The following is a 17,355-nucleotide window of genomic DNA, read 5'->3' on the forward strand; positions in this document are numbered from 1 at the left end:
AATGACATCACGAGTTAGCCTTAACTGTGGGCAAAAGACATGGCCCCCACCAGGAACAGAATTCTCATCATTTACTATATAACATTCACTGAAATCAAAACGTGGACAGTATAATACATGTGTTATGTAAGTAGATCATGTATTTATCTACTTATATATGTTTTTTTCCCTGGCATAGTATGGCTGATCCTACTGCTTTAAGTAGTTAAAGGGATACAGTGGCAACCCTGGGGATGCTCCTAATACCTCAGAGTGGATTCTAATACCGCAGAGTGGATTATGATTTTATGTAGCTTGGCAATGGTCCAACCAAATACACAGCTTCTCCAGTGTGGTTGGAGTCTCGGCCAGCAGAGATGTTTGCCAGGAAAGCTGAGGCCATTCCTCTGTGGTTTTGTAGGAACCTTATACGTACAGCAGAAAGATGCAGCGTGCGCAGAGACATAGCTGACCTTTGCCTGAGTTCCTGGACTGTGGGTTCTAGGTCGGGTCAGAGATAAGGCCTCTGCAGATATGAAGTAATCCTGTCGCTGGGGCAATAGGACAGGTTCATGAGAAGAGATGTGTTGCATTTTCCAATATACTGTAGTATAAACTTTTTCTGTTTAAAGGGACCCTGAGCAGACCCTTAAAATGAAAATCTGCACTTACCTGGGGCTTCCTCCTGCCCGCGAGGTCCATCTGCATCCTCTGGGTCTACTCCGTGGCCCGGTGGTTTGGGGCAAAGTCGTGTGCAACTGCGCATCCATGCGCCCATTGCCATAAGTGTCCTGCGCATGCACGATTGAGTCTTTTGAGAAACGAGCATGCGCAGGACGCATGATGGAGCCGGGTGCGCGGACGGGCTGTGCATGGCCAGTTGCACACGACTTTGCCCAAAACCAATTAATGGGGCTGCCAGCGAGACCACAGAGGGAACCCAAAGGATGCAGAAGGACCTCACAGGCTGCAGGGGGCTGGAGGAAGCCCCAGGTAAGTGCAGATTGCCATTTTGAGGGTCTGCTCAGGGTCCATTTAATACAAAAATATAATGATACAAACTTTCTTTTTGTCGGGCAATAGTAGCGTAATTACAACTCATGGGGCCCTGTAGCAAAACTTTGATGGGGACCCCCAATGTTCACACCCCTTCCTTTGTGCTCCCTTCCAGTGGCATAGCTAGAGATTATGGGGCCCCACAGCAACATTTGTATGGGGCCCTCAGATGTAGGCACTCTTAACGGACATCCGAGGTGAAAATTAACTAATGAGATAAACAATTGTATCTTTCTTCCTTCTTCTAAAAATGATTTTTTAAGGTATCCCACGGTTTTATTTTATATTTAAAACTTCTTTTTAAGTTTTTACTGTTTCATGGACTCTTCTCAATGACACATGCATTGCAGTATGCCAGAGCTAAAACCTGTGAACTATTGACTCTTTTTATCTCTTTTCTATTCCCAGAAGCCATTTACTGCCAGGAAAGTGTTATAGGGCTGCAATTCCTTGCTATAGTCCGACCCGGTCCCGCGACCCATACAGAATTTGTCACTTGCATTCCTAATTTTTAACTCTTTCAGGCAGAGAAAGAAAAAAAGGAACACAGCCTAGTCATTTGTGTGCTAGGCACTGTACATACACATGTCTAGCTCATCATGTCACTTCGGGTATCCTTTAAGCAATGCCCCCTGCCCCTACCCTATGGATAGGAATAATTGGGTAATTTACATTCTCATGCAATCAGCACTGCATGTATTCCATCGGCTCTGAGACACAGTCAGAGGGTGAAGGAACACGAGAAACGTTAATGGTGAATACATTAAGCACCACCTGGGACCCCTAAGCTCCAGGGCCCCATAACAGCTGCTATGGCTGCTCTGGCTTATGCTACGCCCCTGCTCCCTTCACAGCCTGGGGGCCCATCTTACAAGGGTCATAAAACAAGTGTGGTCATCATGATCTTAACACCCATAACATGAGTAGCCACAAAAACAGCGGGCATATCATAGAAAGGGTAGGCTAATAGTTCTCCCCCCCAGTTCTGCCCCCCCCCCCCCCCCCCTGCAATTGCAGTGGCTGCTCCCCTGTAGTTACACCCCTGCTGGGCAACTATGAAGGCCCCTGTGACTATATCATACAGCATTTACCACTTACTGTACATTCAGCAGGTATCCCACCCATTTCCCATCCCTGTGACCCCGTGAACTTCAATCTGACCTTAGAGTGTCACCCAGAAAGGAAGTGAGTGACATCTGCCCAGATGTTACAGAAGTTCTTTATTTTTAGCAGTATATTTTGCAAAAAGAAAAGATTAAAAATAGATTTTGTCTTTCTGCTGAGGAGATGAAATGTTGTCATGTTAGCCCAGAAAATTCTCTCAGTGAGGAGACTGCCAGAGATAAAAACGTCATAAATGTTGGCAACACTTGTTATGGGTGTGAAAAAAAAAAGATCATCCAGCATAAGGAGGCTCCCTATGCTTTATAATCTTTTTTTTTTATTTGGCACTTTTACTGGCCTGATGAAGCGGGCTGAGACCCGCGAAACGCGTTGCCTGTGCTAATAATAAAAATCACTTGTATTAATCACAGAGATTTCGTCATTGAGGTAAGCTACTTCATATTATTTTTCGATTTTAAGCTGATTTTAGATGCTTTTCTTATACTAGGGCGCTTCTTTCCTTCATTTGCACCCAATGAGTAACAAGATTGGGTGACAGATCTCTCGGGAGGGAGCTGTGTGACATCACAGGACACCGGAGAGAGACCGATTGTTGTGAAATCATTTATCTCTATACAGGGGCGTAACTAGAAATCACTGGGCCCCCCTGCAAAACTTTGGATGCCCCCCCCCCCCCACTCGCTTTCTGCACAGGTAAACTGAGAACCAATGTTATTCAATTGGCTAGCGCATACTTGAATGTGTTTTCTCCATGCAGATAAAAACAGACAGCAGTGAAGCACTGCAGCAGTGGCGTAGGTAAGGAGCTGTGGGCCCCAATGCAAGTTTTACAATGGGGCCCCCCACTCTATACATAACAATTGAAACGGCGCACCAAAACCTGCCAATGGCAACTACAGTGTCAGAGGTGCAAGAAGGGGATGGGGAGCAGTTTGTTAATAATTACCACTATTTAAAGTATCTGTAGAAGTGATTATTATGAGCAAAGGACCAATTGAGAGCTAATACTGTGGTTGAGGGAGGGCCCAAGGGCCCCGATGTAGTCGCTACCTCTGCAACCCCTATTGCTACGCCTCTGCACTGCAGGCATTTTCACTATCAGTCATGGCCTGAGCCCACTGCTGCGTTTATAAAAACGCATAAAAGCACATGCATTTTTCAAACGTTTGTGAAATGCGCGTAAAAGCGGTTTAACGCGTTGAAATGTATTTAAGAAAATGCAAGTGCGTTTTTATCAAAGCAGCAGTGGGCTCAGGCCCTTACATTAGCATCTGTGATAAAGCGTGCATGTTTTCACACAGACACACATGGGGCCTGATTCACAAAGCGGTGATAACTCAGTTATCACGCCTAAAAGACTTTAGGCGTGATAACCTTTGCACTAGCAAAGTTATCACCGCTTTGTGCTCTAACTCGCGCGAAGCTACCGCGCGTACGTGCGCGCGCAAAGTCCCATAGGGCTTAATGGGAGCTTCGCGCGAAGAGCCGGGTGCTGCGCGCGCGCCTGCGCGCTTGCGAAATTCGCGCGAGTTTCTTCTTATCATGCCTAAACTGAGTTTAGGCGTGATAAAGGGGTTTTCACTCGCGTGCAAACACTTTGCACCGCTTTGTGAATCAGGCCCATGGTGTGCCGAAAATGAATACAGACAACCGACGAGGGTGCTCCCAGCCTCAGCTTATTACACTCATTATGTCCGAGCAGAACTGACTCTGCAGACTCCCCCAGCATCACTGCAGTACCCAGCTCTTGGGGAGGTTAGAAAGGGTGGAGGCTGAACACTGTACACATGACTCGAGCCTGCTGCACACTGAATAGGGACTGTCTACAACAATGGCTGAGAAGATGCAGTCATTAGAACAATTGTGCAGAAAGCAGAAAGCCTTTTCTCTCCATGCCCTTAGTTTTCAGTCTCTCAGGACAGGTAAGAGAAACCTCTCCCCAGCCCCCACGGGGCGCCCCAGCGGCTTCTAGGCCCCCCTGCGGCTGCATCCCTTGCGAGGTCTATTGTTATGCCTCGTCTCGATTGATTGAAATACTTGAAGTCATGATTCCAGTGTCAGAACACTACGTGACATGTCCTCTTTCCTGTAACACTGTCAGGGGCTGGGTATAGGATGTGAAATTGTGGTTGAGCAGGAAACATTAACCACTTCCTAAACGGTAAAAGTAAAAGTTTCTGTCATTGAAGGTTAGTGAAATAAAGTGACGCCTTACTTGGACGTTTCACCGCCAGATGACTTCAGATGACTTGTGTAAGCCCCACCATGGCTTGTAGGTTCTCCTTCCTCTCCTGTGCTCTCTAAAGGAAACTTGTAGTGACAGGACAATGGAAGCCCTTCTCAGTAAATGCTGGTTATGTGGCCGTCTTACCGATACGTAGGCTTCAGCAATGTTGCTCCTGTAAGAAGCCTGCTTTGGGTGGGGTCAGAACAGCTGATCTGCATACTGGTTCTGGATCAGTGATTCAGGTAATATTAAGCCTCATACATTCATACTATTCCCTGCAGCAGATGCGTTTCTAGCCTGTAGGCTGTTGCTCTGGAGAGGTGGAGGAAGGAGGATGTGCCAGGAACGAAACGGCTCCTTCCAGTGGCCGGGATGAGGATAACGTACTTGGGGGTGTTTCAGGCATCGTTGGATCTTTAGGCAATGTGGGGGGCCCTGTACACACCCTCAATTCATGGCCAAGACAGTCCTTAACAGTCACCTCAGACAAGTTTAATCCATTGTGGGTACTTTGCCTTAGAAGCAGAGGATCAACATGACAATTAAAGTAGAAGTCATGTTTTAAGTAATGAATGCATCCAGGGACAGCACATCCATGGGGGCAATAGGGCCCCAAACGCTTTAAGGTGAAGGGCCATGGAGATCATAGGCCTCTGGTAGATAGAAGAAGCTAGCTGTAGAGGTCAGTAGCATAGAGTACGTACCAGCAAAGGGAGGAGACGAGGAGGCAGGCCAGGAGAGGGATGGACAGAAACCACTAGAAAGGTGAGTATAGTGGATTTTACATGCGTCACTCCTAACTTCTGCTTTGGGATAGTGGCATTATGTCTGTTTTATATATACTGGGGACCTTTTATACAGGGGGATTGGCATAATACATACTGTGGGCGGAGGAGCATTATGTCTGCATTTCCTGTCCTGGTGTAGCACCTTTTGAGAAGTAGCATTTTAATCAAGATTCATATGTAAACGTTTGAATCCTTTTGAGGTTGTATGTTCAGAATGTGACCCTGCGTATCTTGTGTCACCTCTCATGCAGTTCTTCTCTCTCCATCTCAGATGGCACCGGAGGAGGGGCAAGTGTACGTGGTGACGGGTGGCTGCGGCTTTCTGGGCGCACACCTGGTTCGGATGCTGGTGGAGCGATCAAGTAATGTGTCAGAGATCAGGGTGTTCGACCTCCATCTGGATGAGAACCTGGGGACCCTCAGCACTGGTGAGTGATGGTAACCTTGACTCCTAGAATTCCTTGGGAGCACTGGTGAAGGCTAGTGGGCGGAGCTATTCACTTCCTGACAATTGACTTTACTTCCTGAGAATTGAATTCACTTCCTGACAATTGACTTTACTTCCTGAGAATTGACCTCACCTCCTGAGAATTGACCTAATTTCCTGAGAATTGACCTCACTTCCTGAGAATTGACCTCACTTCCTGAGAATTGACCTCACTTCCTGAGAATTGACTTAACTTCCTGAGAATGTACCTCACTTCCTGAGAATTGACCTAATTTTCTGAGAATTGACCTCACTTCCTGTTCAGACTGTAAGGCCCCTTTTACACTTAATCAATTGGTATGCGTTAGTGTGCGTTAGTATGCGTTAGTACTCGTTAGTGTGCGTTTTTCCATAGCAGTGCATTGGGAAGACGATTTCAGTTAAAACGCGTTAAGTGTGAAAGGTGCCATAGGAAAACATGGGCATTACTTTGAAAATCAGTTTTCTTTCCGTTTTAACTGAGAGCAACTGATTAAGTGTAAGGGCTCGTTCCCACTGTTGCGACGCGATTTCGGCCGCATTCCGACGCTTGTAAAAACGCATGCGGATGCGTTTCCGCATGCGTTTTTACTCGCGATTTCGCATGCGATTTTAACCATGACACTGCCAGGGCTAAATAAAATTGAAAAAGGTGCGAAATCGCACGCGAAATCGTGGGTAAAAACGCATGTAACAAACGCATGCGTTTTTACTATTAAATACATTAGCGGCGATTCGCACGGATTCCCGACGCAGGCGAAATCGTTGGCTCTTTTGTGCGTTTTTTTCACGCTGAAAAAAACGCACCTTAACAACGCTACAGTGGAAACAGGCACATCCACTTGCATTACACGTGCGGATCTGCATGCGTTGGACGCATGCAGATTCGCGATAGTGGGAACGAGCCCTAAAAGGGCCCTAAGTGGATTAATCTCTCCCAAGAGAAACAGAGCCAGCAACAAATAAAACATTTTCCTGTAGAGAGGGGAACTGTCAGAATCTCAACTAACTTTAATTGCTGGCCCATATTACCTGTCCTAACAAAACAAGTGCTACCGATTTCCGCATTCCGATGCAGATTTTCGAGGAAATTTCCACCGACTTTTACTTCGATTTTCTCAAAAACTACAAGGTCTTTTTGAAAAAAAAAATCCCTCTTGTTCCCACTCTTCCGTTTAACATACCCTGCAAATTTGGTGTGTCTAGCACCTATAGGGGCATTTCTATTAACCGCTAAAGCCCGCGGCATTTGACTGTAATGTAAAATGCTGAAAGTCTGCATTATCCGATATGCGGTAATTTTCAGCCAATCAGAAGACGCAGAATGAATAAGCCAATCAGAGAATGCGGATATTTCCACCTAAATCCCCATTTTTTGATTGATTTATTCATTCTGAGTCTTCTGATTGGCATAAAATGACCGCATATCAGATAATGTGGATTTTCCACATTTTACATTACAGTCAAAAGCAGCATACGGTTATTAACAAAGCCCCCGTAGGAGCTAGAAACACCACATTTTCAAGGTTTGTTAAACAGAAGAGTGGGAACAAGCCGAAATTGTTTTTTCAAAAAGACCTTATAGTTTTTGAGAAAATCGATGTTAAAGTCGGCGGAAATTTCCATGATATCCGCGATTTCTGGAAAATCTGCCAACCGCAGTTGTATTAACGATTTCGACATTCTGATGCGGAAATGCAATTTTCTATCGGAAATGCGTAAAAATGCATTTCCGCGGAATCTGAACAAGCATCCCTAGGATGAAGTTAAATCATGGATTCCTCTTTAAAGGGGAACTGAAGAGAGAGGTATATGGAGGCTGCCATGTTTATTTCCTTTTAAGCAATACCGGTTGCCTGGCAGCCCTGCTGATCCTCTGCCTCTAATACTATTAGCCATAGCCCCTGAACAAGCATGCAGCAGATCAGGTGTTTCAGACTTTAAAGTCAGATCTGACAAGACTAGCTGAATGCTTGTTTCTGGTGTTGTTCAGATACTACTGCAGAGAAATAGACCAGCAGGGCTGCCAGGCAACTGGTATGGATTAAAAGGAAATAAATATGGCAGCCTCGGTATACCTCTTACTTCAGTTCCCCTTGAAGTAGGGTTAGTACTACAGTATATGTGTCCAGGTTTATCTCATCATGTCCCACGTCGGTTTAGGTACACTTTAAGAGAGGCTGTACTTTTTTACCCAGATTAAAGTAAAACCAGGTTTTTTCCAGATACAGCTCATTTTTCCAAGTTCTGTTATCACAGGATTCAAATAACACATGTACACATTGTTGTGCCAGATAACTAAAGATTTCCACTTCCTGCAGTTTCCTCAGTACCAGGGAAGTGGCATGCGTGCGTGCGTGCGTGCGTGTGTGCTGGCACTGAGAACAATGTCTGGACCCAGCGTTAATAGTTCAGCTCTGCGAGGTTTCGGGGGAAGGTTGCCAGATACCAGCATTAGGTGTCCATATACGGTACAAAGCAGAGGTTCAATAGAGCAGAGAGGTTATGTGCTGTTGTTTTACAGTGTTCTTGTTTCTGCTTTTATCCTTGCCAGACACAGCACCTTTGTGCAGGACAGCTCTTGTATCAGCACAAGGATTCATGATGGGTTATATTTACATTAGGTCCCTCGTTCTCCTTCCAAGATTTTTCAGAGTTCTAGAGGAAATCCCTTTAGAGAAGTCAGTCACATGACCCAGAAATCTGTGCACCAAGAAGGGAGTGGAGAGAATCAATACAATGCGGAGGGGGGGAGGGGAGAGGTGGGCTTGGTCCTGTGATATAGGGTAGCAGGGCAGCAAAGCCTACTGTACCTACCAGGGGCGCCGCGTATCTGGGTAATATAGCGCCTATGGCAAACCACTTGTGCCCCATATGCATACTGAGGGTGTCCCTCCAGTATTGATATAGAGAGGTATCTACCCCAGTATTAAAAGCCAAAAGTGCCCCCCAGTATACGTAGTGAGAATTAGCCCCCAAGTATTGTTAATCAGAGGTAGCCCCCAGTGTAGGTCACCAGAGTTAGCCATCCAGTATAAGTAGGCAGGTAGCCAGAGGTCGCCCCCTAGGGTAGGTAGCCAGAAGTACCCCCTCCTGTATAGGTAGTCAACCAGTTTAGGTTGCCCTTCCAGCAAAAGTAATTAGTCCCCCGCCCCCGTATAAGTAGCCCCCCCAGTATAGGTTGCTAGAGTTGGCCCCCCAAGTACAAGTAACGTGCTGCATTTCTCAGTATGGTTTTGGAGCATGTGGGAGGAAGGGGCAGCCATGGGCGCCCGTGGTGCTGTGGCGTTCATGGCACAAACCATGCCTTCCCCCCCCTAGATACGCCTCTGTAAGCTATTCCTGTGGCAGAAGAAGAGGTCCTCTTCACTTCTTCATTGTAGCCACTGCACAGCCAATCACCTACCGGCTTACAGTGTCGGATGTCAGTCACGGCAGCTACACTAAAGGGGAAGTGAAGGGGACCTGACTCGCCATCAGAATGAGGTACAGTATGAAGCTCACTGCCGCATTACTCTACAAGATCGGGGGGGGGGGGGGGTTAAGAAGGAGATTTCATATGCTGAACACATTTGGGGGTTAAGAAGGAGATTTCATATGCTGAACACATTTGGGGGTCCACAGCTCCATGAAGGGGGCATCTGCAAAATTTGCAGGGAGGATGGGTAGGATGAACCTGAATTATTTCAATTAAACACATGATGTACCTGTAAATGAATATTACATACTTACCTCACCATCAGTTCCTCTCAGAAGCTCACCATTTTCTTCTTACAACGAGATTTTGTCAGAACTGAAATATTTCAGTTGCTGTCAGTTATGTATCAGTTTCTATCAGTTATAAATGGAAGGACAACTAATGAGCAAGGTAATGTCCATGTTTCCCTATGGCTCAAATGGGCGATATTACAGTTTAATAGTGTGCTGACCAGAAAATAATGGCCATTTTCAAAATGGAGGATGGAGGATTCCATTATTCACAGTGGACAAATAGGACGCAGGAGAGGAGAAAGAGATTGATGAGTAGACTACACTGGAGGCAAGTATGATGTGTGTATGTTTATTTTGACTTTTTATTTTCAGTTCAGGTTTGCTTTAAGTTACACCCCTGTTGTGGGTTTAGTCAGGCTGTAAGCTTAGCTAGAGGCACTTGCAGTAAAAGCTCCTGTTGTGAAGAACAGGAAGGTGGATGTTTCACTTCACATTTTGGCTTGGGGTCCGGAGCGCAGTCATTGTCTGTCAGGCCGGCCTCCAGTCCTACGTGTCTGGCTGGATGCGCTCTGCACCTGTTTTTTACATCTGCCCTGCTTCAATCCAAACAATCATCATACAACGGTCCGAGTCCCAGAATACAGAGGCACTGTCAGGGCGGTATGGCCTGGAGCGCCAGGAAGGGTCTCTATGGAAACGGGCTGCTGCATCAGGCAGAAGACAGTTGAAAAAAAGCTACTTCTGTTCAAAATAGGAAAAGTGACAATTTATTTATTATTATTTATTGGATTTATATAGCGCCAACATATTACGCAGCGCTGTACAATAAAGGTTACAGACAATAATAATAAGGGTGGCAGACAACACAATGCAGGTAATAAGCAGTAAGGGTGTGTACACACCTCCAGACTTATGTCACCTGTCCTGGGATCGGGACCCAATTCCCTAGGGTGACATCGCTGGCCAGCCTGGACAGACGCATGTCAGCTATGAGGGGGACGCAGAGGGACGATGGATGACATCATGTGCCGGGTGGGGGAGCGACACAGACAATCCGATTGCATCGCTGGGGTGAGTTAATCCGCGGGAAAGATCACTCACGGGTTGGGAGTCGGCAACCGCTGTACACACGTCTGACTATCAGCTGAGGTGTTCGTTATTGGCTGCAGGTGTACGGGCCCTAAGATACACAGTGGCAGATCATGCACTGGAGTAGCAGTCCCAATAAAAAAAATTCACATTATTCTGTGTGCATGATCAGGTAGAATACACAAGGAGGGGGGCGCTGAGGTTTACAATCTAAAGGGAGGGAGTGGTGACGTGATAAGAGGGCAGCTGCATTGAGAGGTTCTTGGCAGAGAGAGTTCGGGCATGGACAAGGTGGGGTAGGCCTCCTCGAAGAGGTGAGTTTTTAGGACTTGTATGAAGGTGTTGAAGGAGAGGGCAAGCCTCATGGGCAGTGGGAGAGAGTTCCACAGGATGGGTGTGGCTCTAGTGAAGTCCTGTAGTCGTGCCTGGGAGTGTGAAATGTGTGGGGTGGTTAGGAGGAGGTTGTTGGAGGAGGGAAGTGGGCATCCAAGTGTGGATCTGCTAACCAGATCAAAGATGTAGGTCGGGGCAGGACTTGTGTATAGAGTTGTAAGCAAGACATAGGATCTTGACGCTTATTCTGAAGTGGATCAGGAGCCAGCGGAGGGATATGCATAGTGGAGTTGTGGAGGAGTGGTGGGAGGAGTAGATGAGTCTGGCTGCTGCGTTCAGTCAGCGGCAGAACCAAAGGGGGAGCAGAAGCAGACCATTGCAGTCACAGGGACCCCTCAACTTTAGCCCCCCCCCCCCCCCCCACACACACACACACATCTGAAATGCAGCCATATTCATATTCTGTTTGAAATCCAGGCTCTCATATGCTACAGGCACCCTGTTCCATAAGCAGCCCCCAGGGGCGTAGCTTGGGGGGGGCGGGGTAGGACATGTGCCCCCGGGCGCCGCCTCCCTAAGGGCGCCCAGCCGCCTTTTGTTTGTTTTTTAAATCTTCTCTCTGCCCGATTCTCCTGAGAGTAGCTGCGGTGCCAGCGCACGTCATTACGTGCTGTGCACGCAGCTTCCATGTGCAGGATGCTGTCATTGGAGCCCCGGGAAGTTTGAGTCAGTGCTGGAGGCCTGGCTGGATCGTGCGGGGACTTTCCAGTGTGGACTGTCACTGGAGTGCTGATCGGACTTTGTGCGACATGACATCCACATGGAGCAGATGGAGCCGCCTGTACTGTGTGGTGGAATGGATTGGAGGGAGCCCCGGGAGCTGTCAGAGGGAGCCGCGTGTGAGGGAGAGGAGCTGCACTTTTACATGTGAGCTGGGAGTGCGTACACATGCTGGATGCTGCAGCTGGAGACCCGGGGAGTGTAATGGCCTCTGCATCCCTAATGATTCGCTGATACAAGCACAGCAAACTGTAGAGCAAGACCGGGATAGGGATATTCGACTACTGACTTCAGCCGACTCAGAGTAAGCTGGCCGCTGCCTCTACCTGTCACTTGCTTGTTTTCCCTTTCAGCTGTGGAAGGATGGCTCTTGTTACTCTCACTGCTTCTATAGCATTCCTAATGTTAACCCCTTCACTCTTCTCGGCTATGGTATGCCAGCTTCTTCTATTCAGGCTTAGTTCAACGTCCCTAATTCTTTGGCACTAACCCTTTCATTACTGGTACTCTTGTTACTTAGTAGTTTGCACTAGTACTTTTTTTTGTGTATGTTACTGTTTCATTGCAATTGCACAATTCTATAGCACATATTTACGCCCTGTAGACTCGTGATCAGTACTTGTGTACTTGTCCACTTACCTGGGGCTTCCTCCAGCCCGTGACAGCTGTCCTGTGCCCTCGCCCCAGCTCCGGTGGCTCCCGGTCTTCTCCGCTGCAGAACCCGACCTCGCCAGGTTGGGTTCCAAGTCAGCCTCTTCTGTGCTCCACGGCGCGGGTCACGTGGTCTTTCCGACGTCATCAGGACAGTACTGCGCAGGTGCAGTAGTACTGTGCCTGCGCAGTACCATCCTGATGACGTTGGGGAAACCACGTGACCCACGCCGTGAAGCGCAGAAGAGGCTGATCCAGACCCCGACCTGGCGAGGTCGGCTGCGCCAGCGGAGAAGATCGGGAGCCACCGGAGCTGCAGCGAGGACACAGGAGGGCAGCTACAAGCTGGAGGAAGCCCCAGGTAAGTGGATCTCTTTTTTTGTTAACAGCTTGGATCACTCATTTAACCCTGCTGCTACTTTTCTACTATCTACCTCAATTCCACTGAGCACCATCTGCTCAGACATATATTTTTTGTAATAAATTGTTTTTCTTCAGGTTTATTCCATACTGATATCAACTTCTTATTGCTGAGATATTGTGTGGCTGTTGCTAATATCATGTAAATACTCAAATAGAATACTTATCATAGAAAAGTATACCCGTTCCTACTTAAGAACGGATTCAGGTTAAGAGCAAACCTTGAATAAAGAGAACCCGAGGTGGAATTTAATAAAGTTAGTAGGGCACAGAGGCTGGTTGTGCACACTATCACCAGCCTCTGTTTCCCTATTGTGTGCCCCCAAGACCCCCCTGCGCTCTGCTGTCTTGTAACAAAAACCACCATGCTAGCGAAACAAAGCGTGTCGCCAGCAGGCTGTTTACCTGTTGTTGTCTGTCACCGCCGCTCCCCCGCCTCCTCTATATCGGCGCCCGCGTCCCTACCCTCCCGCTGATTGGAGGGAAGGGACGTGGGCGGGTAGCGCCGATATAGAGGAGACAGGGAAGCGGCGGTGACAGACAACAACAGGTAAACAGCCTGCTGGCGACACGCTTTGTTTCGCTAGCATGGTGGTTTTTGTTACGAGACAGCAGAGCGCAGGGGGGTCCTGGGGGCACACAATAGGGAAACAGAGGCTGGTGATAGTGTGCACAACCAGCCTCTGTGCCCTACTAACTTTATTAAATTCCACCTCGGGTTCTCTTTAAGTCCCTATCTCGTTTGTTAACCGGGGACTACCTGTACTTGTATGATAAAATGCTAAATGCTTGAAGAAGCCTGCAGGGTCAGGGACAGGGGTCAGACAGTCAGGGATGGAATCACAGAATGTATGTTTGTCATATACACATACTATACACATACTGTACATACATTCCCTTTCACTAACTGACTGACCCTGTCCCTGAGCCTTCAGGCTTAAAGCTTTTAATATTTTATCATACATTCAGCCAGCCATTATCCCAGTATCTGGGGGGAAGAAGCTCTATCAAGTGGCTGGATAGAGTACTGGTTAAGAGAGTCTGAAGCGACTTTAAAAACTGCTTTTTACCTTATATTCTACATGGGCATGTTTGCCCCAGCTAAAACTCCGCTATCCCGCGGCTGAACAAGGGGTATTTACCCCCCAATTCCCCCCCTGCAAAATCCAGGACCAACTTGGTCGTAGATTTTGCTCTTCCTGGAGGCAGAGCTAATGGCTGTAGCTCTGGCTCCATGCGCGTCTATCAGCGGCGGATCTCCGCCTCTCCCCCTCCCCTCTCAGTGAAGGAAGACTGAGAGGGGCGGGGAGAGGCGGCGGTCAGCGCTAATAGACGTGCTGAGAGGCAGAGCTACAGGATTAGCTCTGCCTCTACAGGAAGCGCTCCCCGGGCACCACGGAGGGGATTTGGGGGGGGTAAAGACCCCTCGTTCTGACGCGGGATAGCGGCGTTTTAGCTGGGGCAAACATGCCCATGTAGAATATAAGGTAAAAAGCTGTTTTTAAAGTCACTTCAGACTCTCTATAAGGACTCTGCCTCTAACATAGGAGACCGGGGTTCAAATAAATCTTCGCTCCTCCTGTTCAGTAAGCCAGCAGCTATTCAGTAGGAGACCTATTGAACACATCCCAGTGGCTGCAGCTCTGGCGCTTTGAGTCCGACAGGAGAAAAGCGCCAAATAAATGTTCTCTGTCAAGTCTCTGTGACTATACACTGACATCTTCTGCAGCACATTACATTAGAGTACATAGTCATGTCACTGACTTTTCTCAGAGGAGTTTGCACTCTAATCCTACCACAGTCATAGTCTAATGTCCTACCATATCATTATTATGTATTTATATAGCACTTACATCTTCTGCAGCACTTTAAAGAGTACATAGTCATGTCACTGACTGTCCACAGAGGAGCTCACACTCTAATCCTTTCATAGTCTAATGTCCTACCTTATTATTATTATTATTACTACGTATTCATATAGCACTGACATCTTCTGCAGCACTTTACAGAGTACACAGTCATGTCACTGACTGTGCTCAGAGGAGCTCACAATCTAATCCTACCATAGTCCTAATCTAATGTCCTCCTATATTATTATGTACTTGTATAGCAGCACCGATGACCACGCTCACATTCTGATGCGGGACGACGCCCTTTTTTGTGCTTTGCCACCATGGGGGGGCGCGCATAAACTGTCTTTGTCCCCGGGTGCTGAAAGCCCTAGCTACGCCTCTGGCATACCCCCCCCCCCCCCTCACATTCTGGTCATACCTCTTTCTGTACAGTAGTGTTCATACATCTGGCCTGTAAATGGCACTGAGCTACTTGCATTTCTGATCAGATGATCTGTACTGCTGTGGGTTGTTGGTTCCTGTTTCCCGAGGAAAGTACTGCTTTGTGTAGAAAGCTGCTGCAGCCTGTCAATAAACCTAGTTCCAGTTATTCTGCATCCCTGATTAGTGAACACAACACTTCCTATAACTATCCGCCGTACCTCATCCCCTGTGACACAAGTAATCCTTCCGTGTCAGGTGGGGGGCAGGGATGACGCACAGGATGCCATTGTCACTATGACAGTGGGAACACACAAGGTAGCGAGGTAATGGTAGCGTTTTGCTGCATATGTGTTTGTTGTGCGTGTTTAGTGCATTTTCCGAGCGTTTTCTGTGCGTTCGCATTTTTTTCCTGCACATGCGTTTTCTTGAGTTTTCCATGCATTTTAATACGTTTGCGGTTCGCATATATAAATCGCAAATGCGTTGTGGATGCGTTTTGCATGCGTTTTATGCAAATCAGCAGGAAGTCAACAGGTAGCAGAAATACATTTTAAAAAAAAAACTTATAAAAAAACGCACTAAAACATAATACCTCTGCATCACCATTGACTTTCATTATGAACGTTTTTTAAGTGTTTTTGAAAAATATACAACAAAACCAGCGTTTTTAAAAACGCACATTGCTGAACGCAAACATAAGCGTTTTTTCATGCAGCCCATTGACTTGCATTATGTGCGTGCGTTCCTAACTTCCTACCCTGAATGCTTTTAATGCAGCCTTCCTCCTCTGGCAATTAACCACTTCAGGACCGCAGGTTTTACCCCCTACCCTAAAGACCAGGACATTTTTCACTAATTAGGCCACTGCAGCTTTAAGGTCTTGCTGCAGGGCCGTACATGTCATGTCAGCACACAAGTGATTACCCCTTGCCTTTTCTGCCCACCAACAGAGCTCTCTGTTGGTGGGCAAAGATCGCTCCCAGGATGTTTGTTTATTTTATTATAAATATTTTTGTTATTATTTTTTAAATAAATTTGTGTATTTATTTATTTTTCTCTAGCTCCCTCCCTCCCTCCCTCCTCCCGCCAGCCAGTCACTGTGATCGGCTGTCAAAGGCTTCAGCCTATGACAGCGGATCACCCTTGAGCCTGCCAGGGGGAGAGCCGTGTGAGTACAGCGCTGCCATAGATCGCAACGCTGTACAGCAATAAAAGATGGCGGTTCCGGCGCCTAGCAGTCTCCGAGCGGTGATCGCCGCTGGGAACCTGAAGGTGGAGCGGGGATGCGTGGGGATCAGCCTGCAAAACACTCCCCTAGGAGGCTGATCACTTTAGGCGGTCCTGAGGGAGCCACCGCGTTCATGCCCACTGATGCGATCCTGTAGTGGTTAAAGGGAACCGAGCACCACTTTTTCCCCCCACTGGTTTCTAAAAGCTATTGGAGCTGCCAAGTTCCCCCCCAGCTGATTAAAGCCTTTTGTTTGCTCTGAGCTAATGTGTGCAATAAAATAATGACATCAAAACATAAGAACGGAATGTAGCGAAATAGAGCAGCACATAGAGTGTAGGGCCCCATGATAGGTGCTAGGTCGGCTGTGAGGGGGTTAATAGTAGAAGGTGGGGCTTCACGAGGTGTCCGGGCAATGCACTTCATAGCGCGGGCTCAAGAGAGGAGGAGTGTAGGAAGTGACGTCTGGAGGAAGTGACGTCGCGAGTGGCAGACGCACGGGGAAAGCAAGGCGGCAGGACGTGTTTCCCACCCACCCTTCCTATGGTTGGTTACGAGTAGTGTGATGGTTTTATCGTGGTGGGGGTTACGTCATTGCAGCAGGCTGGGTGTGGGGCTCCGGAGATGGGTTACAATTATATGGTGGGGGCAATTACTTTCTACCACCTATGGTTGAAGGATAATGGAAGGGTGTCTTCAAAGAGAATGGTGAGAAAGAGGCATGCAGTTGTCTGTGAGCCGGTTCATGCGGCGGGGGCCGGCAGATTGCAGGCTGCGTGCCAATGTGTTTCATTGGGTCGAAATTCCCCGAAGCCCTTGCCCTAAACAATTTTCTGGTTGTTGGTTTGTTAATAAAGTTATATATTTGTTTACAAGGTTATTTATGTAGTAGAGATAGAGAAGGGCTGCTTTGGCCTTAATAAAATATTTCCAACGTCAAGAACCAGTCCTAGTTTTTATTTAGTAGTTTAAAGGGGTGAGGGGGTGGTATAATTTGGGCAGCACAGCGCTGAGATATGCACATATCATGTGCCTGAAATTTCTGAGGTTGGGCAGGCCACAGAAATAGGAGGAAACAAAGGCCTCTGCTAAACTTTTAAATGTAAAAAGAAGAGATAAAGTTGATGTTTTCGTTATTAATGGCCCACATTGTTGGCATGCATAGTAAATGTGCTATGATGCACTGGGTGCTAAAAATGATGCTTGATCCACTTGAATAGCAGAAG

General features: G+C 47.4%; 1 protein-coding gene across 1 annotated transcript in view; it reads left to right on the forward strand.

Moving 5' to 3' along the window:
• Nucleotides 1-17,355, forward strand: part of HSD3B7 (hydroxy-delta-5-steroid dehydrogenase, 3 beta- and steroid delta-isomerase 7) — an 80,886-nt gene that overhangs the window by 15,146 nt on the left and 48,385 nt on the right. Inside the window, exon 2 of the mRNA XM_068243925.1 lies at nucleotides 5,447-5,603. Within this exon, the coding sequence (XP_068100026.1) occupies nucleotides 5,447-5,603 (157 nt within the window). The remainder of the gene's footprint in view (nucleotides 1-5,446; nucleotides 5,604-17,355) is intronic.

Source organism: Hyperolius riggenbachi, chromosome 7 (genome assembly GCF_040937935.1).
Source record: "Hyperolius riggenbachi isolate aHypRig1 chromosome 7, aHypRig1.pri, whole genome shotgun sequence".
In the NCBI taxonomy this organism is placed as follows: Eukaryota; Metazoa; Chordata; class Amphibia; order Anura; family Hyperoliidae; genus Hyperolius; species Hyperolius riggenbachi.